The sequence below is a fragment of the Apostichopus japonicus genome, chromosome 18, assembly GCF_037975245.1.
Source record: "Apostichopus japonicus isolate 1M-3 chromosome 18, ASM3797524v1, whole genome shotgun sequence".
In the NCBI taxonomy this organism is placed as follows: domain Eukaryota; kingdom Metazoa; phylum Echinodermata; class Holothuroidea; order Aspidochirotida; family Stichopodidae; genus Apostichopus; species Apostichopus japonicus.
In genome coordinates, this window is record NC_092578.1 from 645,901 (window position 1) to 669,783 (window position 23,883).

The following is a 23,883-nucleotide window of genomic DNA, read 5'->3' on the forward strand; positions in this document are numbered from 1 at the left end:
GTGAGGTTATTTTACTTTTTAGCTGATTAAAACATGTAATGACCTCAGCATGTTCTAGGAATTCAATACCTCCTGCATGATGTTTCGAAATAATATCATTTTTCCCGAACATAATGTTATAGATGCACATTAATGTACTGATAGCCTATATATATATACGGGATGCACTATAAAATCAACAGATCACATTCATGTTATTTTTTGTTAACTTTGCACCCCTTTGGACAAAGTTGAAGCCCTAAACCTCAAATTTAATATCGAAAGGTGATGCAAGACAAAATACTTTGTTACCAGTGTGAAAATCTTATTTTCAGAAGTTTTGCTTTGAATATACAAATATAGGTTCCGTGTCATGGACTTTTCGCCAACAAAGATATAAATCTTTCCCTTTAACGGAAATGGTTAACTTCTTGGGATATTAACCTTTTGGAGAAACCTGCCACCATTTGCCTTGGTATTTCTAATTATGTTTGAGGGTTCTACAGGATGGACTGTATGGTTTATTTTTAAGGCCTCTGAGGTTAATTAAAACCAATGATCCCACTAGGTTTCAGATTACACGACACAAACAAGTACAAAAGAAAACTTGTAATTTACGAATCTTGGAGTTAGATGACGAGAAGTCCTCAGAGATTGTAATTTACGGAGGTGACTGTTGGTCATGCCACGCACCTCACCAACAATATCCGTAGAAATAATAAAAAATAAATACAAATAAAGATCAAAATATTAGAACGGGCCTTAAAGATGGAACCTTACGCAATATGTTTGGAACAGACTGCTGACGTAGGCATGGGCAGACAAACTATTCTTGTGAAACCGGTCTAAAGTCACGGAAACTTTTTATTTCCGTTTCCACAGATTTAATGTTTCAAGAAGGAGTAAGATGGATCACAAATCAAACAGAGGAAATTATAGAATTGACTAAAACATTGAATTTATTCGTCTCGAATATATAGCTAAGATATCTTATACGTTTTGATTCGAAATAATAATTTCCAGCAAAATCATTGACTTACACCATCTGGTATCACTCCGAATCAGAATCAATGTTTTAAAATTAAGAGTTTATATCACATGTTTTTTTTCTTTCGATTAGTATTAATCATATCGAGAAAAAAATATTCAGAAGTTATCTCACGAAAAGTGTTACTTCATTACTTTATCTACAACGTAAATAATCATGCATGGGTGGACACCCACGTGTTTGATGGATTTCAGTATCAGATATTATCGGAAGATTTTCACCATAATTAACACAATTAAGCGAATAATTAAATATTGATACAGCCAAACTGGTTTTCTACCGGGTGCGAAGGAAGCTTAACTGGCTGTTTTAATTTTATGCACCCACCCTAGTCTTGATATCTGTGTAGTTATCTTAGTCATTCATTAGCATGTTCCCCTCACTCCCTTTATCCATTCCCTTTTCGGAATGCGGCTCGATTTAATCTCTATTAAGAAAGCAAAGCATATTTTGAATCCGTATAACTTCTCCAACTATTGATGATTGCTGGGTGTTTTCTGTTATATTGTGAATATCGGGGAAAGGTCATTTTTAACTCCATTCGCATTTTTACGATCATAATTGTAAATAATTGGCATCATTTCAGGAAGTAATGTGGGGATATTAATAGTTATCTGCTCCGACACAGATAAAGAGTTAACTAGTATCTAGTGTATTTCCGACACAGCTATGCCTATAGAGTTAACTATAGTGTCTCGTGTCTCTCCGCAAGCCAAATTTCATCAGGAAATGCTTAGTGAAACTGCAAATAATTAAGTTCAAACTTTAGCAAATATCGTGGTAGCTGATTTCATGTTGTTAATGTCTTTAGTATCCTATAGCTGATTGGGATAGCTGATTTCATGTTGTTAATGTCTTTAGTATCCTGTACATCTTTACATCCAGATTTGTAAACGATATGATTGATATTCGCACAGAGCTTAGAGTGTCAGTTTGATTTATTTCATTTTTATCTTTGTCATGTGGGTTCTCGTCTATAACGGCCATGTGGGTTCTTGTCTATAGCAGTCATGTACATTCTCGTCTATAACAGTAATGTGGGTTCTCGTCTATAACAGTCATGTGGGTTCTCGTCTATAACAGTCATGTGGGTTCTCGTCTATAACGGTCATGTGGGTTCTCGTCTATAACAGTCATGTGGGTTCTCGTCTATAACAGTCATGTACATTCTCGTCTATAACAGTAATGTGGGTTCTCGTCTATAACAGTCATGTGGGTTCTCGTCTATAACAGTCATGTGGGTTCTCGTCTATAACGGTCATGTGGGTTCTCGTCTATAACAGTCATGTGGGTTCTCGTCTATAACAGCCATGTGGGTTCTCGTCTATAACAGTCATGTACATTCTCGTCTATAACAGTCATGTGGGTTCTCGTCTATAACAGTCATGTGGGTTCTCGTCTATAACAGTCATGTCACTCTCGTCAATAACAGTCATGTGGGTTCTCGTCTATAACAGTCATGTGGGTTCTCTATTCGCAGTCACGTGGGTTGCGTTAGTTATCGCAGTTCACATAAATTGATAAATTAAATATTCGTGATATATACAAGACAGAAGAGACCAGTCCCATTGTCCGTTATGATAAAGATCAATACAAACTTATACAAACTAAGATAGGCGTAACATTTATAGGTGAAGGCTAACGATAAAGGAAGCCTTTTAGTCGAATAACTTACTCAAATAAACATGGATGACACGTGGACGATTTTTTGACACTTTTGGGACTTTTTATACTGGAAATCGAAACGTAGAGTTGTGTAGTTTTGTTTTAAATCAGAAAAGATGGACGCTAAGTTGACAAATCTAAACTGGCAAGGAGATTAACTAAAACTTATACTTCAAGATATCCCAAACTTACTGGTTGGTGGTTTGTGGGGAGACAGGTAAGCGGGGAGCGAAGTAAATAAATGATTCCATTAGTGTACCAGATAAGTTTGAATCGATTTGTTTTGTTCGTTATTGTGACCTTACTCGAACAATACATTACTAATACCGTTTGAGAATAGAAAGTCGTTGCCTTTCATGTTTTAGGTTAGCTATTATTTACGTCAATCACATCAAACATGTTTCCAAGGTATTGTGCTGAAGTTCATTTACATGTTTCCATCTCTTGAAAATTATGATAGAGCATGTTAATCCTTGAGCAATGCCTAGTAACATGAAGGGGTATGTTATTACTCTGTTAATACTAACCAGACAACAGTCAGTGTGTAAGGGGAGGGAGGGGGAGTGGCAGGGGAGGGGAGGGGCAGGGGAGGGGCAAGAGAGCTGCAAGGAGGGGCATGGGAAGGGGGAAATTCGCTTATCGGCATAAAAGTATAAACATTTAAATAACATTGAATTAATCTTACCTCGAGGTGACTAAATTTGCTACTAACAACGGGGGCTATACAATATTAGTTCTACTCCTCTCCACTTATTCGTATAAAGTAAATGTTCGATAAATGTTCGATAAATGTTCTGAACAATGTAACCAAACTTAAAGAACAAGCCCTCAAGAAGTTACTAATAGGGCAAACATTTTAATTAGAGTTGAATATATAGCCAAAGTTTTTCAAGTGTTTATGAATCTCCACCTTTCGAAGTGCTAACACATCGGTACTATTTATTCCAAAAAAATTAAATTAGTTCAGATTGATCCCTTTATAGAGTGAAAATGGTCACTTTTTAGCTGAAATACACGCAAATTTAATCCCCTGACAAATAGGGAAGTGTGAAAATTTACTATTTCGCTAGAGCTGTCATTTCCGACACACTCGAAGATGCAACCGACTATAGGACTATATTTGGAAATTTTGTGATAACTGACTGACAGAAACGTTATCTTACGCAAAGAGCTTGCAAGCGACAAAGACTATACGAGATGCCATCGTAGCAATAACGGGGTTCTACCGATGGTGATGCTGGGTCGCCTTAAAATAACGGGGTACTACATATGGTGATGTTGGGTCGCCTTATAATGTTGGTGGAGTTCCTCCTTAAAGGTGATGACAGCTTGCTCTTTGCAAATTTATATTAATGGTTATGGGGACATTGTTGTAGAAATGGTGCCGGGAGAAGAGTAAGAATTTAGCATGTGAGTATGAACTTCCTAACAAACATAAAAACAAACAAAAAACATTGTCAATGTTTGGAATAAACTGTTTGCAGTTCTAGCGATTTGCTCTTTTATGATGTTAATAAACTTACCTATTTCGATTATGTCTGTTATTCCACAATATTGTCCAGGGGCGTGTTATTAACTGTCCGTGTCTTGTTGATGCAAGCAGACGCGAGGCACATCAGACTACAACGTTATGCTACACGGAATTTAAAATTTATTGTTATGTTGAGCTCCAAAATGAATTCAATAAACATGAGTCGTTCGCTGATGTCTAGGTCTTCTATTACGTCAGGATTCTTCGAGGAAAGGAACTGTTTTCCTAAAAGAAGAAACAATATTAATTTACTTTTACATGAAGCAGATAACTTAGATGACAAGGGCATCCGTTTATTGAGAGAAATATGACTAAGTTCAACAACAAAAAGAGAAAGATTTCCAGTGTCTGTGCCAAAATAAAAACCACTGTTGTTGATATATATAAAGAAGAACACTCGAAACTCTTTCAGAGCTGAATACCTGTTTGTTGTGTCTACAAGTTTTGATTAAAAAAATGACATTTGTTGATCAAAGCGATAGAGAGATCGACTTTCAGAATCGGACACAAGTAATGAAGGTACGGCTAATCTAGACACAGTACTACCGTGAAATGAAACTAGCGCGATGCCTTTCAAGTTCACTAACGGTATAGACAACCCACACTCATATTATGGAATTTGATTTTCCTCCAAGAGGCGTCACAACGGAGGACGTTGATTGGGCATTTCGCTTGACATTCCACCAATCAGAGGGTTTATTGAAGCTACCGGCGTATCAGTCTGTCTTATGTTATGTGCTAGTTTGTTTAGACATATCAGACCACTGGCCTGTTAGTTGGACGGGGTTTTACAACACTGTAAGTTTGTACCTTATGGGGAGAATACCTCAATGGCGAAATCACTAAATTAGTAATAAATGTTTCCGTTGTTATGACTAAGGAAGTTAAGTGGGTTCCTCGGTGAGCATCATATAACCACAACAGTGTAATAAAGTGTTAGAATTTTGCTTAATTGTCTCAAGCTATTATGCAATTTTATACACGCAATTTACACTATGTGCCACAGTTTGAAGAGAAACTGTTGGTTTTAACAAATATTTGTCAAATGAATTGGGCAACAATCATTCTTGTTTCGTTAGTTCCACAACTGATTCTTAATATATCCACGAAGGTATACTTTGCAGAATAAGAAAAATATATCACACGTGTACCAACAAATAGGGTCAAACCTAATTTGCATATAAAAGTAGGGGCTGAAGTTACAATCATGAGATAAGGTTAATTAGCTGTTAACTACACGATTTGGTGTTCCAAAACAATTACGAAAAGTCAACATGTACTATAGTACTTTGTTGGGGTGGGGGGGGGGGGGGTAATTAATGTCCATGGGCAATGTACAAATTTAGCGAACTCTTGAAAACATTACTTGTAACTTGCTCTGGTGAATTGCTTTAAATGATTCTTACATTATGTTACGACGGGGGGGGGGGGGTGGAGATTTAAATCTCGTAAATAGTATAGCGTATGGAATTGAACCGTACTCACCTCTTCTATGCTCATAGGGAAAATAATGGTTCAAACATAGTTTGGATTTTGTAGAACTCCAGAATGTTGCGCATTGTAAAGATAAATGCTAACTGACGGGATGATGCGAATGGGTACCGTGCAGAATTTACCACTGATAGAATCCCATAGGAATATGCTAGAAGTACTTGATACATTAACCAAAGAGTGGTAAACCCGTAAAGACTGTTCCATGAGAAGCCTAAAAATGTGTTTTTGCCTGTGATCTGCTACATGGTTCATCATACACTGCCATCGTAATGTGAATACAGTGTGTGGATCAGTAACGTTTAGCCATCGAGACCTATATCTATCAGCCTCCCCCCCCCCCCCCTTCGCAAGAGAAAAAGAGTGTCATCATTTTATTTCAAACTGGACTCCCTAAAAAGAAGTCTAGCTACGCCCAGGTTTTTATGTCGCATCAATTCCTGTAACGATAACACAGAATTGCTTTGTTTTGTTACCGTTGAAATTAATATGCACTTTGTTAATCAGGTCCATTGTCTTACGGTAGGTGAAGTGTGTAGAGGAAGAAGATCAAAGCTTAAGAGAAACTGTAACTCTCATAGAATATGCGTATGTACAGTGAACACACTGCAGGGATGGTTTCCAGTGAAGATAACTTGTCATTCATTCATGACGTAAGTTAATGATCATTCTCTTTGACCCATCCTTTAATATGCAAATTTCAACTGAAGAGTCCGCTGATTTACTCGAAAAATGGAAAGGAATTTATCATAACAATCTTATACTGTACTTTCATATACATAACTCCTTGTATAATGCTTATCTAGGCTTAAAATGTTTAATAACGTGCTAGGCTTATATATAGGAAAAATGATTAGGCCAGTTATGCTATATGCCCTATACACTATACTCGACATACCCTAGGCTATGGCCTATACAATTCACTAACATGAAGCTGGGAGTACAGCTACACGAGGGATATATGATACGAGGCATCCATACTTACATTGAACTATCTGCATGCTCTTCATAAGTATTAAATGCGAAAAGGTCTGTAGTTATGTTAAAGCTGTGGAGAGGAAGCTCAGGAACATTGACGATGTGATCTTAATTTCAGCAGCTCCTGTCCTAAGTATACACATATCCGTTCCGTGCCTGTGTTTAATTCATGCATAAATGCACATAAAGATTGACTAATGCATTAACATTCTTGAGGCCATGCACTACATGACTAGGATTAGGCCGACTGCAGATTCAACGTACGTTAATTTGTTTGACAATAATAATGAAGACAATATACCTGCAGCCGGTTTGGACTTGTATTGTTGTCTATCAAATATTTGCGATAACCAAAGTACAAGTCCAGAATTTAGCCTTTTCATGGATAGACGAAAACACTCTCAATATTCGTTCCCATTTTGCTGAACATTAAATTTTGTCGGAAGTTTGGCTGTTATACTACTGTTACAGTGTCGATAATGTACGGGGACTGGGGTTGAGTGAGGATAAAGTGGCTTGGTTTGCGTGTACAGGCGCCATCTTCGCTGACTTTTGGCTTAAGAAATAACGCATAGAATCTGTACATTTTTAATTATGAAAGATCTGTTACCAGGCACATAACGTTACTAATCACATCAGTTACATTTGTAAGGGGCTAAAGATACGCAGCTGCAGGGAGGGCACTGGTACAGTGAACATCGTTTTCATGCGCATATCTCAATCGTAGGTGATTTACTTTTTACTTTTAAATATATGAATAAACTAGACTTGCTCTCCTTTCTGAGTCCAGCTTCTTCACATGCATCCCGAGTCCGGAGTAAATTTGAATTGAAAGTATTCCGGACTCGATGTCGTTATACTGAACTTGAACACTCTAGATCAATATGTTGTACTCAGTCTCGAGGATGCATGGTTATATTTTGTTCTCCTATACTCAAAGTTTGTGAGATTATGTTTGTTATGCCTGTCCGTAGTACAATACTATGACTCTGTACAGGAAACAAAGTCTAGACAAATACTGTATGATCTCAATGAAATTATAACTTTCATAGTATTCTTAGTTCAACAAATATTGTCTATGGGCTGAGTGCATTGATATAAGGAAATGGGTCTTTTATGGTGCGGTCCCAGTGCCGACCTTGCGCTACTCGACCTACTCGACCTGAAGGTCGAGTTGGTCGAGTTTGAGATCGAGTTAGGTCGAGTCAGGTCGAGTTAGGTCTAGTCAAGTCTACTAAGTTTTTGAAAAATTTTTGACATGTCAAAAATTTTGGCCGATTTCCTCATCGACCTTGTGTCGGAGATGGGGTCGAGACCAGGTCGAGAATAGGTCGAGGTAGGTCGAGAATAGGTCGAGAATAGGTCGAGGTAGGTCGATTAGAGGTCGGGTTCGAGGTCGAGCTGGCCTGACATGCCGATCTGTGTTCGCCTCTGAATCGATCTGTACAGACTTGTTCTCGACCTTAACTCGACCTGGGCTCGACCAGAAGTCGACCAACTCGACCTGAAGCCGACGTATCTCGACCTCAGCTCGACCAGAAGTCGACCAACTCGACCTGAAGCCGACGTATCTCGACCTCAACTCGACCTAATCGAGTCCGCGCCGACCGCACAAATAAAATAACAAACAAAACAATGAAGAGAAATGAAGAAATAAATAGAAAAAAGGCAAAAGTATGGATTGAAAATAAGAAGGTAATTAAAACCTAGTTGCCATGATATTTTATATGAAATCTTATATTCTTCTTTTCCCTCTTTATTTGTTCTTTTCTCTTTATTATTTTATGAACACTATTTACAACTGTCCTTTTATAATAACACTAAATAAACTTGTGTCAGAGGAAAGGAGAACCAATAAAGAAAAAATAGTAAGGGGAAAAAACGAAAACCAAAGAAAACAGATGGAAAAGAAAATTATGACTTTCGTTACTATATTTTTCTTTTATTTTCCTTATCTTTTTACACAAAATTTTCACACATATTTATTATGTTTCATCTGGAGACAAAAATCAATGGATAGTATGTTAAAGTGTTGCATTGAATTCCGCTTTATTAAACATACATTTAATAAATACAAGTAATGCATTATAATTAAGACACGCATAAGTCCCATGAATATAGTAAGTGAAGTAGCCCTTAATATTAGAGTACCCTTTAAGGTCACTTGAATATCATCTTCTCTTGCCATGGGACAGCTCCTGGGCCAATGAAATAGTCCTTCAAATAGTTTCTTTGGTTGGCGCCATCTAGTGTAGTAACGTTCCTTGCACCCCGGTGATCCCCATCAAGCAGCTGCGTGCAGAAGCGCCACTCCCCTGGGGTGAATGAAGAGTCCTCATTCTCCTGGTCTATGAGGTTCATCTGGCCGTCCCGGTTTCTTGTCCTCAGTATGTTGTGTAAAGTGACGCAGGCCAGGGTTATCTGTTCAGCTCTGTCTGGAGTGGTATTGAGGAAGCCGAGGATGATCTGGAACTTCATAGCCATAATCCCGAAGGCGTTCTCCACCACTCGTCGTGCCCTTGATAGTCTGCAAAATTCACAAAGTAAACATTTTAAGTCAAATGCATAAATTCAAAAACATTTACTTTGACATAATATTATCTTTACCTAGATAGTAAGTTTTATTAGGATTTAGTTATGGAAAAGAACATTTACCTGTAGTTGAAGATCTGCTGATCGGGGGCCATCTGACGCCTGGAAAAGGGTTTCATCATCCAAGGGCGGAGCGGGAAGGCATCGTCGCCGATGATGAAGTATGGCACGTCAACATCACCTCCAGGAAGTGGGCAGGGACGGGGGAATCCGAGGTCATCGCCCTCGATCAGGTCTCGCAGCTGTGAATGGTTGAAGATCTGGGTGTCTGATGCTGACCCTTCAGCCCCGACATTGACCCACAGGAACTTGTAGTCAGCATCCACAAGTGCTAGCAAGACAATGGAGAAGAAGTTCTTGTAGTTGTAGAAGAGGGATCCGCTCTTGGGTGGCTTCTTGATGCGTATGTGTTTGCCATCAAGCGCTCCCAGGCAATGTGGGAATTGCCACCTCTCCTCGAAAGCACGGGCTACAGCATCCCATCTGTTCTGATCCCACTCATCTGACAGATACTCATCTTTGAAGGCGTCGATGATGGCCTGTAGCACCCCGGGGATGAATGTACAAATGGTGTTTCTGGCGACTCTGAACCCGTACTGCAAGTCAGCGTGTGATGCCCCTGTTGCCAAGTGACGTAGCGTTACCGCCAGCTTCAGTCCAGGCTCCAAAGGAAACCTACAAATACAGATAATTTTAATAAACATCCTGAATAACAATCAGACTTGTAGTGTGAGTACAATAGCTGAGTACGAGTACAGGACCTATTTGCTGATCGTGAGTACGAATACGAGTACATAGCCCAGATTACGAGTACGAGTTGCACTAGCGTCAAGTTCCAAAAATCCTGAGTACGAGTACGGGAACATTTTAAAATTCACGAGTATGAGTACAGCATTACTTCGTTGCATGTGTACTCGAGTACGGACTCACTACAAATCTGATAACAATCATAAGTAACAATTCCATACAACATTTCATAACATCTATTTAAACAAACAACATGCATAAGTATGGTAGGTTTTTGTACTCACATAAAGTTGGTGGTCTTCTTGGTGATAGCTGGAGATATCCTGTCGCGTATGTACCCAAACGTGTCAGCATCTACTCTCAGGAAATTAGGGTAACATCTGGAGTCCTCTTTGTTGAGCTCGACCAATAGATGCTCGTACTGCCCAAAGAGGGGTCGTCTGGCCAGCCAGTCTCTGACCACAAGTCTTCGCCTCCTGGCCCTCCGACGTCGGCGGCCCTGCTGGGAATGATGTGCTTGCGGCTGAGGAGGAGGGTTGGCATGCTCAAGTTCATCCGCCAGTTCAAGCAGGTGCCAGGCAGTCTGCACCCACATTGTAAGCAGTCTGCGCTTCTCTGGGCTCAACAGGTTTACGTCAAGGTTCATGATGGTGATGTTACTACTTTGCAGTCCCCAAATTTAATGGGTACCTGGTGAAAATTGCCGCTGTAATTTATACAATTTGGAAACCAAGGGGATTCTCGGCAGACAAATCGAATTTCCGTCGCGAACCAGTCGCCCGGGTCGAGCTCAGGTCGAGTAGAGGTCGGGTCGGTCGACTTAGGTCGATATAGGTCGAGTTTAAATCGAGATTTGGTCGAAATTAGGTCGAGAAACAGGTCGAGTTGGTCGAGTATAGGTCGAGTACAGGTCTATCCAACTTGGCCGACCTGAGTCGAGACAGGTCGACTACGTCGAACTAAAATCGAACTAAGGTCGTTATAGGTCGTTGTGAGGTCGTTATGAGGTCGGCTCAGGTCGAGATATCCCCCAGGTCGAGACAGGCCAAGTAGTTTGTGGGGTCGCGTCGGTCGAGTTCCCGAGATCGCCACTGGGACTGCACCATTACGGAAGTGTTTGTTTTTTCTGCGTAACTATCAGTGGTTTCCTATGATGCGGGTTCGTAGGATTGTTTGTCATATATCGCCTATAATAACTATTATAAACTATTAATAGAAAATGCGTATGCAAACACAAGAAAACATAAAACTCTATACAGATAATCCATATAGATGATATTCTATAAAGATATTCCATATAGATGATATTCAATACAGATATTATATAGCCTACATGTATTCCATATAGATATGATTCTATATACATATTCTATAAAGATATTCCATATAGATATTATTCTATACAGATATTCCATACATATATTCCATATAGATATTATTCTATACATATATTCCATATAGATATTATTCTATACAGATATTCCATATAGATATTATTCTATACAGATATTCCATACATATATTCCATATAGATATTATTCTATACAGATATTCCATATAGATATTATTCTATACAGATATTCTATACAGATATTCCATATAGATATTCTATACAGATATTCCATATAGATATTATTCTATACAGATTTTCCATACAGATATATTATTCTATACAGATATTCCATACAGATATTCTATACAGTTTATTCCATATAGATATTCTATACAGATCTTCTATATAAACTCAGAAGAAAATAATGGAAAGTATTATCATTTTGGCGTTGTCATGGATCATTAACTTCTGATATAGAATGAAAATAATGTTATGTTAGCAATAAGGAAACGAAAACAGAATCTGTCGTGCAAAATAAAACCACAAAGTGTCTACTTTTAAGTCTTTCTTGTGTCATTGGTGTAGGATGTCTTGTTTCCTGTGTTTAGTGTAACATAAACATTATTTCTTTCACTACGTGTCGCTTATAGATATAAATTACTGTAAACTAATAGTTCATACACATATTGTGTATGGCAAGTAATAACACCTCACGAATGTTGATACATGTTTTCAAGTTTGAAAAGAAGATGATATATTTGTTTTGAGATTTCAAGCCTCTGTTGTGACCTTATTACAAAACACTGTTAACAATCAAGGAACAATTATGTGTATCAGACTGCTAATTTAACCACATACATGATCCTGTGTCGAATAATGACATCAAATGACCATGCAGGTGTCGTCCACGACATGTCCTGTCACATGGGTGTGACGTAAACAAAGTGAATAATCTCAAGTGATTACATAATATTGAGATTCATATACTGCCTCGTCGGATTTCCTCATGCGCTGTGTATGTATAATATACACGATGAGTATTCTTTTTACTCTCAGCCAAAATGCATACATATATGCAAACATGACCATGAACAAGAACAGACGAGGTTGACATAGAACGTATCAAAATAAAAAATGAAAGCAGGATGCATTCAAAAGTGAAGAATGTGATTATTGAAACATGTTTTGCCCCGGATGGCAAGGATACCCTGATGACAGCCCTTCAAGACAAACGTTGGCAAGGTTTGCGTATAATTGATGCATGGGTTTCCCTATCGGCAAGGCCATTTAGGAATGATATGCTATATATAGTCAGTGTCGGTCGGGAAAACAACTCAGTGATGGTTGATTGCTAATGTCGCTCATGACCGAGAGCATGACCGCCAAACAGAGTGACCTCAGAGTTACCCAATAACCTCTTAATTATCGTCAGCGCGCCCTCGATAACATCGCCGGGCCCTAATATATATATATATATATATATATATATATATATATATATATATATATATATTCATATTTATATATATACTACGATGCATATATGTTTACTACCTTTATATTTCGATATATTTAAATATAGTTATGATAAATAAAACATATCATATTTAATGAATCAATTAACACCTTTCTAGTGGCATGTTTTTCATTCCAAACTTAAAAGAGAATACTTTTACAATCCAACTCTGAATCGCTCTTCCGACCTGCACTCATGACTTTATTTTCCTGCACAATATATATACGCTATAATGGCATATGCACTTTAACGCCGGTGATACATTAGTTAAGTGTCTATTGTTTGAATACGTGCATTTACACGCTCAAATGTTTACCCTTCGTTTCTATATTTAGCTTCGTCCATTTATGTTGATGAAGTAAATTTCGATCCAAAATGTGGTGTCCTTACAATTAAGAGTATAGGTAATAATAACGATGAAGAATGAAGAGCTATGGGCATCTACAAAACTACTGTTGTCGGCAATGTATCAGAATGGACGGGGGGGGGGTTGGGTTGGGGAGGGGGCATTTGCCTTTATTACACGACAAATACAATTGTCAAGGTCTCACATCGCAGGATTGACAAAACATCTAGAATCATCTCAGGGAAATGAAAAAAAACAGAATGGAAATAACGAACGTGTTGAAAGCAAGTAAACGAAAGGACCGATATTACACCACCTTCCTGTTCAAACAGTGATATGTTTACTTGTTACGCGAACAAGAAAAGTCTTCTTTTATTCAGAAGCTTGTTATACATGAATAGAATAGTTTTATAACAAAAAGGTTTAATGACATATTATATAATATCTGCTTTATGACGTATATTCTTTGAAATCTTTTCATCGCTATATTTATAGAACTATCGTAGCCTAAGCGTTTGTAACGTTTTGTTTATAATGGATCGATTCCGGTATAATTTATCCCAACTTTTACAGCCTGACCCGGAAAGCGATTTGATTCATATTTACATTTTGGTGATATGTAAATAAACAACATTTGTGTGTTGTACCATTACTATGTTTGAAGCAAGACAACTGTGTGTTTGAAATAGATTTGTTCAAACACACTGCAAATTGGATACGTATAGTGGGTGGTAACTTACACTTCTGTTTAGACATTTAAATTATTATCATTATAATCATCTTCATGAACATTTCAGAGGTATAGTTTACCGTCTAAAGCACTTTAAGTATAGATTTTGTCTTCTCTAGTTACTTATATTTAAGAAAAATGCTTCATCGAGGTCTGAATATTATATTTTATACCACAGACGGAGAAAAAAAGTTTGTATCCTAGCCTATCCTATAGTTGTCATACTTTTGACGTTCCTTGTGATGGAAGCATACCGTATTGTTTTGATTAACAAAACACCTGATTGTGGTATGTTTTAAATGTTAATGGAAGCATACCGTATTGTTCTGATTAACAAAACACCTGATTGTGGTATGTTTTAAATGTTAATGGAAGCATACCGTATTGTTCTGATTAACAAAACACCTGATTGTGGTATGTTTTAAATGTTAATTGAAGCATACCGTATTGTTTTGATTAACAAAACACCTGATTGTGGTATGTTTTAAATGTTAATGGAAGCATACCGTATTGCTTTGATTAACAAAACACCTGATTGTGGTATGTTTAAATGTTAATGGAAGCATACCGTATTGTTTTGATTAACAAAACACCTGATTGTGGTATGTTTTAAATGTTAATGGAAGCATACCGTATTGTTCTGATTAACAAAACACCTGATTGTGGTATGTTTTAAATGTTAATGGAAGCATACCGTATTGTTCTGATTAACAAAACACCTGATTGTGGTATGTTTTAAATGTTAATGGAAGCATACCGTATTGTTTTGATTATAACAAAACACCTGATTGTGGTATGTTTTAAATGTTAATGGAAGCATACCGTATTGTTTTGATTATAACAAAACACCTGATTGTGGTATGTTTTAAATGTTAATGGAAGCATACCGTATTGTTTTGATTAACAAAACACCTGATTGTGGTATGTTTTAAATGTTAATGGAAGCATACCGTATTGTTCTGATTAACAAAACACCTGATTGTGGTATGTTTTAAATTTTATCGATGTATCTACGCTATCGAAATATCAACGCGGCATAAGATAATGTAGGCTAACGGAATTGTAGAATAGGATGTAGAATCAGGGAATATCCACCGACTAATATTTTTTGAATGAAATTATGTTTTCCTTGTTCAATCATTATCACTTATTGACATGAAAGGGTCTTAAACACTTAAATTGACATCTTGTGTTGAATGTTCTGCAATCTTGTGTTACCATACTTGAATGTTTACTTATAAGGAACATGATTCCTGAACAATTATTTAATATTTCACTTTAGTCCACTAAAATAAAGAAATGATGAAATTATACCAACGTTTTGTTTTTGGGCAAACAAATAATACACTTTGTGGATGGGACGTATAGCATAAACTGTTTTGAGAAAACAAAGTAGACCTTATTGTCCCTGGATAAATCCCTGAAGTAGATGAGGGATATTCAGGTATGTAAATAAAACATAAAATAAATCAATAAAACATAAAATAAATAATTGCAAAATAGTACATGAAAATGGTCAAATATAACACTAAGTTACAATTCAACGGAGAGTAAAGGTTTCTAAAGAAAAAAACTTACGTAATTTAAGAAAGAAAAACAAACAATCTGCACTAGATTATTCAAACATTGCAAATCAATCTTGGAAAGAAAACAATGAGAAGGATGTTGTAACATATCGTATACAGAAGGATAGATACAAATGAGTTTACGTTAATCATTCACCAGACATGAGTTATCACGTTATATGTACTCTTGCCTCTGCTTAGCATCACCCAAACTGTTTGGTTAGCGAGATACTGTACAGAACAGAGAAAGAGAGAGAGAGCTGGGGGTGGGTGGAGAGAGAAAAAAGTCAGGTTGAACGATACTTTGCCTACATATACAATCTGCAGCTTGTCAGATACACTTTCTGCAGTCTTCATTAATCATTTACATGTTTGCTAAAAATATATGCATTAATAACTTCACGTTTCTCAACATTTCTGGTTTTAATTTAAAGAAGATTCATCCATTCAAGATGACGTTAATACGTGTTTTTTAGCGAAAAAATCGGTCTTGTGTCTAATATTTAGTTCATGCAAATAAGGTTATCAATCTTTCAAATATGTCTTAAGGCATATAAACACATGAGGCGAATATATGTTGTGATTAGTTTTAATTTGATTATATATAGTTCACATTCATTTTGAGAGGTTTCTATATTATTTTGATTGTAAATTCTTCAAAGCGTATACACTTTTAATGTTTTGTTTTGTTTTTATAAATATTATTTTAACAATGCAGTCTTTGGCTATATTTTTTAAACAATTGCAAAGGGCCACGCAAAATGTTTCATGGATGGTTTGTTTGTAAAATCTAATCAGGATTACAGATCTTAAATTTCAGGGAAGGAGGCAGTGAATGCACAGTTGGTATCAGGTAAACCCTGATTGAAATTACAAATGTAATGGGTAAACCCTGAAAACGATATAAGTCACACCTTCGTCTTTATGTTTGTGATTTAAATTGGCAAATAAACTATGACGTAACGACAATCAGTAGATACATTTGGAATAGTCATTGGAGAAGTCGGTTCACGGTACAGGATTACAATGTTGTCGCTGGTAGCACCATTACGGCAACATAATATCAACATCATAGCACCATTATAGCGCCATTATATCACATTATATAAGCATTACAGCACCATTATCTAACCATTATGGCATCATTATATAACCATTATAGCACGGTAGCACCATTATAGCACTATTATAGCACGACAGGTTCCAAGAAGATCAGTTTGGTAAATTGCATCCTTCTGGATTAAGCTGTGTATGAGTTGCGCTTTACACAAACAAATCCCACTTTCTGTTATTCAAATTTTAGCCTTGAAATCGAGATATATGCTAGCTGAGTTCAAGAAGGATGACACGATTTTCTTTTGCTTCTATAATATGCCACTGTATCGCAGTTCACCACAATCCCTCTAGCCTACATATGGATTATATACTCTCCTAATCTAAATTCAAAGGCGATTTTAGCTGAGTTGATTCAACATCCACGCGTTTCTAGTTTATTTTTAACCATGCATCTTTGCTTATGGCTTGGACAATATATAAATGATTAAAAACCAAATATATTTTGTTACCAAGGTAATTTGTAATTACAGACTACCAGACGCTGTTATACACCGCATTCTGATCTCAAAGATACAAAAAAAATCTTTTTCAATACAAACTGAAACCCAAAACGCCGTATTTCTACTCTTAACTTAAAGAATATATCTTTTCATTGAAGGGTCAAGGTTACAATGATATCTCAGGGCTATTATTATTATTATCTACAATTGCTATTGAAAGAGAGTTTCGAACATAAATGTTATTTACACGTTATACGCGAATTCAATCGGTTGAGTTTTGTTTTAATAGTTCTATCATTTGTATTACAGATTCATTATATTTCTTCTATAGGCTGTAAGTGGCTTATCTTTGTGTCAAGTCTTCCTCTACCTATACGCAACTATAGTCTATAACTAAACGGAACTCTCACAAGAACATTCATGTAACCTGAACAAAGGCAAGTATGACGTGCTTTACCCTTCTCCCGTTCCTCACACCCTCCCCATACCCCTTATCTGTAAGTACAATAACACATCGCTGGTTATGAAACGAGAGAAGACCGTTCGAAACAACTTTGAGAAATTTCGTCATCACAATGTTATACATCTGATCAACTCTTTTGGAGAAACTGTCTTATTCATTTATATTTTGTCGAAATACTGCGTAGTGTGAAACATTTCACTACCGATTGTTATATTATGTAAACATTATTGACGCAACAGTTACTGGACTCGTCTCTATATCCCAGAAAGCTCCCTTTGATCATAACTTTGAAACTACTGTGGATAAATTGCAATGACCTTTCAAGTTCGTCGAACGTTGGATACACCGCGGTTACGACAATAATTGGCCCGTAGTAATTAAAAGAATATTTATGGTGCGGTGTTGGAATGATTAAAACGATAGCCAAAGACCTTAGCTGTCTCAGTTTGGAGTTTTTTACGACAATCTTTCTTCAGATCTCCTTTGGACTCTGTCGCCTGATCTTAATTTAGTTTGCTATGCTTATAAATCTTCTCTGCTTTTTATTTCTGAAAGAAGGCACATAGGATCGAAAGTTACAAGTGAACGTGAAGAACCAAGACAGAATCGTGATCAAGAGGTTATTTTTAAACTTGTTATCGAGATCGAATCTTCCCTTTCTATTTGTAGCTGATTGAAAAAAAAATGAAAGAAATGTTGGTCGCCTTCTCCCTTGTAAGGCTGACTAAGCTAAGCTAGTAATATATTCAACAGCGAGGATAAGAAGACGGCAAGTTGGTCCCGTTTCCAGAATCTGTCCATTGCCATTCGGCTGGTCACATTATACTATATAGTTGAGTTTAACGACTCGCGGTTAGAGTAGTATGCAGGTTTGATCCGGGTCAAATTAAATGATGTTTAAAAGTTACATGATTTCACATTTTCGTTAATATGCTTTACGAGAGGCGCTCACTGCATACAGTTTGGTCCAAAGGAAACACTGTATACCTAATGAATTAAAGTGTAATTTGAATACAATGTAGAAGAAGTGCCAACCCTGAAAGAATTAATTTACATATGGGCCAGGTAGAATATGAACGACCATGCACCATTACGAACAGGAAGAGTTCCTATATAGAAACTTTAACCGGGATAATAATCTTATAAAACATATAGCCTACTCTCGTTAACGTGTGGAATCAACCGTATAACATGAGTTGCATGTGTGCAGTTTACTTACTGTTTTACTGAATGGTCAAGTAAAGTCTTTCTCTTGCATAACAAAAAAACATCAGTCTTCTTCCTTGGCTGGTCCACGTAAGAACAGCAGTAGCTCGTATTTCAAATAGGTTAGTACCTTTGAGAAGAATACCACAACACACTATACCGTAGGATACAGATCAGCATCTGCCTACTTATGGCGCGAAGGAACAGGTTGTTGTTGATTTTAACTGTTCGTCTTTGCTCCCTTCTTTTGCATTACTTTCGTTTTTTCTTCAATAATTAGCATATAATTGATTTTCTACAAGAATTGTTCCCTTCATGATAGTGGGTCTATTGCCTTGCCCCAGAGCTTTTTATAGGTCACGTCCTTCGCAAAAATTTAGGTGGGTGAGTAAGTGGGTGAGAGGTGGGTGGGTAGGTGGGTGAGTAGGTGGGTAAATGAATGGATGCATGAACGAACGTTGCAAATGTATCATGTTAAGACTGATAACAAGCTTAAGACATTTGCAACTGTTACAATTTAACACGAACGCCATCTTCTTCACAAATGTTGCATATGGATACATTTTGCTAATATCAACATGTTGCATATGCAACGGTATCTAAAGCGTCGGTACTGCAAGAACGCTTGAAGTAGTAATTGTGAGTCATTGCCTAACCAAGACTCTTATGTAAAGATGTATAAAGAGTCAGAAAGACGAATCCTTAACATTTATAAAATAATTACTATAGATATGAGACTCCACGCTCCCTACTCGTGAATTCTATCTCCGTTTTATCAAGATCTGGGTATCGAAATTCCTCATTTATCTCATATATCGTAGCGTTGCATATTTTGATGATTTTTCAACAGTATATAATCCCCTAATTTTACTGTTAGTATATTGTCTACACCATAGATATAGATCAGTCGTTTCAATCAAAATCATAAGGGACATTAACAATACCAGGGACTATCTGATTGGTTGTAGCCAGAATGATGGTTTCGCCTGCCCGTTTATCGGTAGCGATAAATGGTTATAAAGTTAACTATAAATTTAACTATATAGTATGGCAGATATCCAGGTTTCAAATCGTAACAACTCTGGTTGTACCCGAGCGTCTCTTACCAGTACCTCAGAGGCTTGTGTTATGCGGATACCTTCATAAGTGTTTAATTCTGTAACACACACCGTATATATTTAAACTTAACATGATTTGTCATATTTATGACATTGTGGACGGAAAGAATGGTTGGTATGCTCGTCAAGCTGATAGAGATGTCTTTGACGATTCTGAGAATCTTCACCTTAAGCCTTTCTGTTTCAGATGTGATTGTAAGAGAACAGGACAGATTATGCATACAAAGAATAAACTAACCTTAGTACTATCAGTAATGCCACGATAGTTTGATACACGGTGTCAACTTTACTGACAAGTCTTGAAGGGTAGTAGGTTAAAATACAAAGCTGTATGTTGGAATGGCGAAAGGTTCCTCCAAGGGTATCGTTCCAATACAAATGCACTAAGATTACATCGCCAAATGAACAGGCATTCCACTATCGACTTTGTTCGTTTGCTTTTCTATAATGAACAATGTAATGAACACAGACTAGTATACTAATACGGTGTTTCGCGGAACTAATACTGGCTATTCAAATTGGTTGGTGCACTGTGTATTACTAATCGTAATGAAGAATATTCCCTTTCTTCATATTGCGATAGTTTCATTATATAATACTTCAACTATTTCATTCTTAATCAGAAATCATTTGAAATTCTTCATCAAAACGGCTGATACCAAGGAAGACTGCATGACCCATAGGATGACCTTAGTCAAAAGTTTTAGGCTAAAAATGTGATAATCCAAGAAGAAAACAAAACGTAAAACAAGTGGTTGATATAGCACTGTTGCTACAGCTATTGTTATTCAAGATATTCAGCTTTACGTAAACTTAATAATTAGCATTGGAAGGCTCCTTTAAGGCTAAATTGACGATGACGTCAGTTCAGCGGTGAGGACTTAAATGTTGAACGTTAACCGATTGTTTTATACACTCTATAATAACTCACCCAAAATATTTTCTTTCAAGTTCATGTTGAACAACAGAGCACCCTTGGACTACACCATTTTATCATGAACAATTTGTAATGTATTTTTAAACGTTTTATTTTGAGGTCAAAACAGGTCTGTGTTATAAGGGGTTTGTGCGGCAATCTGATGAAGTGACCCAATGGTCTACGAGAAGGACGGAGTCTCCAACCTCTTTAATTAATGAGTCTCAGATATTTAAAATTCATTTCTCAAAGAGTAAAAATGGCATTGAAATAAAACCTTGGCTGATAGAAGTCTTTTTCAACATTTTTAGATTTGTGCCTAAAGTAATCATTTATCCCGAGATTGCGTGATGCTATTGTAGTATAACAGTCCTTGAGACTCTGAAAGACTTCTAAAACAACGCCTTGCATTTATCACTGAGAGACAATCCATTATTTTAACCTTTTAATCAGCTAATGAGTACTGCTTCTAATGATATATCCGTCATAGGTTGTTTTAAGATTTATACTCAGTATAATTAACTGTGACATGCTGATATTTCTTTCCAACTGTTTTATCCGAGCATAGCCTTTCTTTGCGATTGATGCAGGGAAGGGGGGGGGGGTGGGTGATGGGGCGAGAAGGGCACGTCAAAACCTGAAAATCACAGTGGTTCCACATTAATTGATCCTAATGATCATAATAAAGCAGAATCAATAGTAAGTTCCGTAGAAACTCCGTAGTATAGCTCCATATACTGAAGCCCCAACCTGCAACTCCGTAGAAGCTCCATGATAAGTTACCAGCATAAGACTCTATAGTAGCTCCATGCTGTAGCACCAGCATGGTGCTCCGTAGAAGCTTCATGCTAAGATCCGAGCATGAGACTCTATGGTAGTTCCATGCTGTAGCACCAGCATGGTGCTCCGTAGAAGCTCCATGATAAGTTACCAGCATGAGACTCTATAGTAGCTCCATGCTGTAGCACCAGCATGGTGCTCCGTAGAAGCTCAATGATAAGATCCCAGCATGATAGTCTATAGTAGTTCCATGCTATAGCACCAGCATGGTGCTCCGTAGAAGCTTCATGCTAAGATCCCAGAATGATAGACTATAGTAGCTCCATGCTACAGCACCAGGATGTAGCTCCGTAGAAGCTCCATGCTAAGATCGCAGCATGGGACTCTATATGGTGGTTGGTCTGGAGTTAGACATGGTAGTAAGAATGGCATTGTTCATGTATGGTATTAGGTATGGTATTAGGTATATATGGTGTTACATATGATGTAAGGTATGGTGCTTGGTCTCGTGTTAGATATGGTAATAGGGAGGGTATATGATAGATATGATGGTTGGTCTAAACTAAATTGGTGATGAATTAAATTAATATGCTATATATCTGAATATATTATACAGGCAGTTCATTGTATCCTTAAAGTGCTCATTGACTCAACACATCTATATCTCTATCTCTCATGAATTGATGCAAGCCTGAACTAAATATTTCCTATAAGCTGTCTCCACCTCTCTCTCCTCCTCCACCTCTGGTCTACATTTTCTCCGTCCCTCGCCCTGCGACATTCTTGGTACCCCAGCAGATCATTTAAGAATAGATGTGCTTCACGTGCTGGAATTTTGACCCATAATTCTTCCCCTTTCAATGTTTTGACAAGAGAATGTATAATTTATGAGAATTTTAAAGTTATTGAACATCTATGATTTCGTCAAGTCCCCCTGCAAGCAATGCTATCGTTTTGACACGTGTGTATGGTATGCTGGGTATCTTTCTCTTCATTCCTCTCTATCTCTCTACGTATGAATGAACAAATCAAATACATCGACCATTTGGAAAAGAGGGTTCCTCTTTACAAACTCTTAATGATAAGACAAAGCGTTGATAGGTCATGTTTCCTATAAGTAGTTTCCAGGATGTCGTTAAGTATAGTTAAACTACATAACATATCAGTATGGAATGAGTACATCTTAAGTGAGGCGAAAGATTTAAAAATATCTTTATAAACATGATAAGACTGCAATGTGAAAGGGTGATGATACTGTACAGATCAAATCCAGAAAACATCCAGTAATTGCATATCTAATTGTATCTGGTCAGTATGTGAAAGGGTGATGATACTGTACAGATCACATGAAAACATCCAATAATTGCATATCTCATTGTATCTGGTCAGTAGCTTTAATGACTTATCAAGGTTAAGAAATTAATCCCGGGAATCCCCTTCTCTCCCCCCCCCCCCTACCCCCACACACAATGTCATCATTTGATATTTAAAGCTACAGACGTCATGACTTACTTGGTTACATTTCATAACTGTATATCCCACATCTAATCAAATTTACACTAGACACTGTAGTTCAATATTCTGTACGAACAATATGAAATTTGAGCTCCTTGTCAAAGAAGGTGCAGCAGATAGGGTCACACAGAGTTACATTAGCATCAGAAGTTAATAAATGAGACTAATTAAGGTGTCTTAAAATCACACAAAGTCTTAAGCTAGGCTAGGTGCTATTTCTGCTGACATTTTGGGTCCAGAGAGAAGTAAAGTCAATTTTGTAAAAAGGATGAAATGCACACTTCATTTTGACTTGTCTTAAGTATTCATCTTAAGAAGACTATCTATGCAGGTGGGCTAAGGTGCATGGTGAATATAACGCAATGTAAGCATATATGTTCCCGCTTATACAATATATGCAATGCAGGTGCATAATGAATATTCATATGCTAATAATACTGTAGGTAGGCTATACATATGCTATGACTTTGTGTTAAATCTTGACTGTCCGTCCATCTTTCTTTAGCAACATTCGTTGTGACATTCATGTTACAACATTTTTTTGTTGCGTTGAGTTGAAGCATTCTCCCATCCAACTACTGCATGGGTAAGTTGTACAATGTGCTTTCAAATGTCAATATGCTAAGGTCTCAGGTTGTCATGTGCTGTCTAAGTTGCCGCATAAATTAATACTCTAAATCTGCCATTGAGTTAAGATTTCGTGACGTCATATTAGATCTGGGTCTCTCTATGTAAGATATACGAGATGCACTAAACCTATAATGACTATCTGATCACGTGGATAACTTATGTTGGTTACTCGGCAGCG

General features: G+C 37.1%; 2 protein-coding genes across 9 annotated transcripts in view; both read right to left on the bottom strand.

Moving 5' to 3' along the window:
• Positions 1-23,883, bottom strand: part of LOC139958602 (secretin receptor-like) — a 134,180-nt gene that overhangs the window by 68,340 nt on the left and 41,957 nt on the right. For 3 of the 8 annotated variants that reach the window (XM_071955782.1, XM_071955779.1, XM_071955781.1), the window contains one exon: positions 4,216-4,448. The exons of 1 other annotated variant lie outside the window; for it this stretch is intronic. The gene's annotated coding sequence lies outside the window, so the exon portion shown is untranslated. Of the gene's footprint in view, positions 1-4,215; positions 4,801-6,699; positions 6,861-23,883 lie in introns of those variants that run through there. 4 more of the 8 variants (XM_071955778.1, XM_071955784.1, XM_071955783.1 and 1 more) reach the window with 3 other exon arrangements.
• Positions 8,313-11,276, bottom strand: LOC139958738 (uncharacterized). The gene is made up of 3 exons (XM_071956044.1): positions 10,316-11,276; positions 9,348-9,959; positions 8,313-9,219 (listed from the first exon to the last, which is right to left on the bottom strand). Exons 1-3 carry the CDS (start codon positions 10,675-10,677, stop codon positions 8,853-8,855), a joined length of 1,341 nt encoding a protein of 446 aa, XP_071812145.1. The 5' UTR covers positions 10,678-11,276; the 3' UTR covers positions 8,313-8,852.

What these genes read in the sequence shown, in the direction of transcription:
- LOC139958738 (XM_071956044.1), bottom strand. Translation starts at nt 10,677, where the DNA reads ATGAACCTTGACGTAAACCTGTTGAGCCCAGAGAAGCGCAGACTGCTT. An exon ending in AAGAAGACCACCAACTTTAT is followed by an intron (nt 9,960 to 10,315) that starts GTGAGTACAAAA and finishes CTGTATTTGTAG; the next exon opens with GTTTCCTTTGGAGCCTGGAC. An exon ending in CAGCAGATCTTCAACTACAG is followed by an intron (nt 9,220 to 9,347) that starts GTAAATGTTCTT and finishes TGAATTTTGCAG; the next exon opens with ACTATCAAGGGCACGACGAG.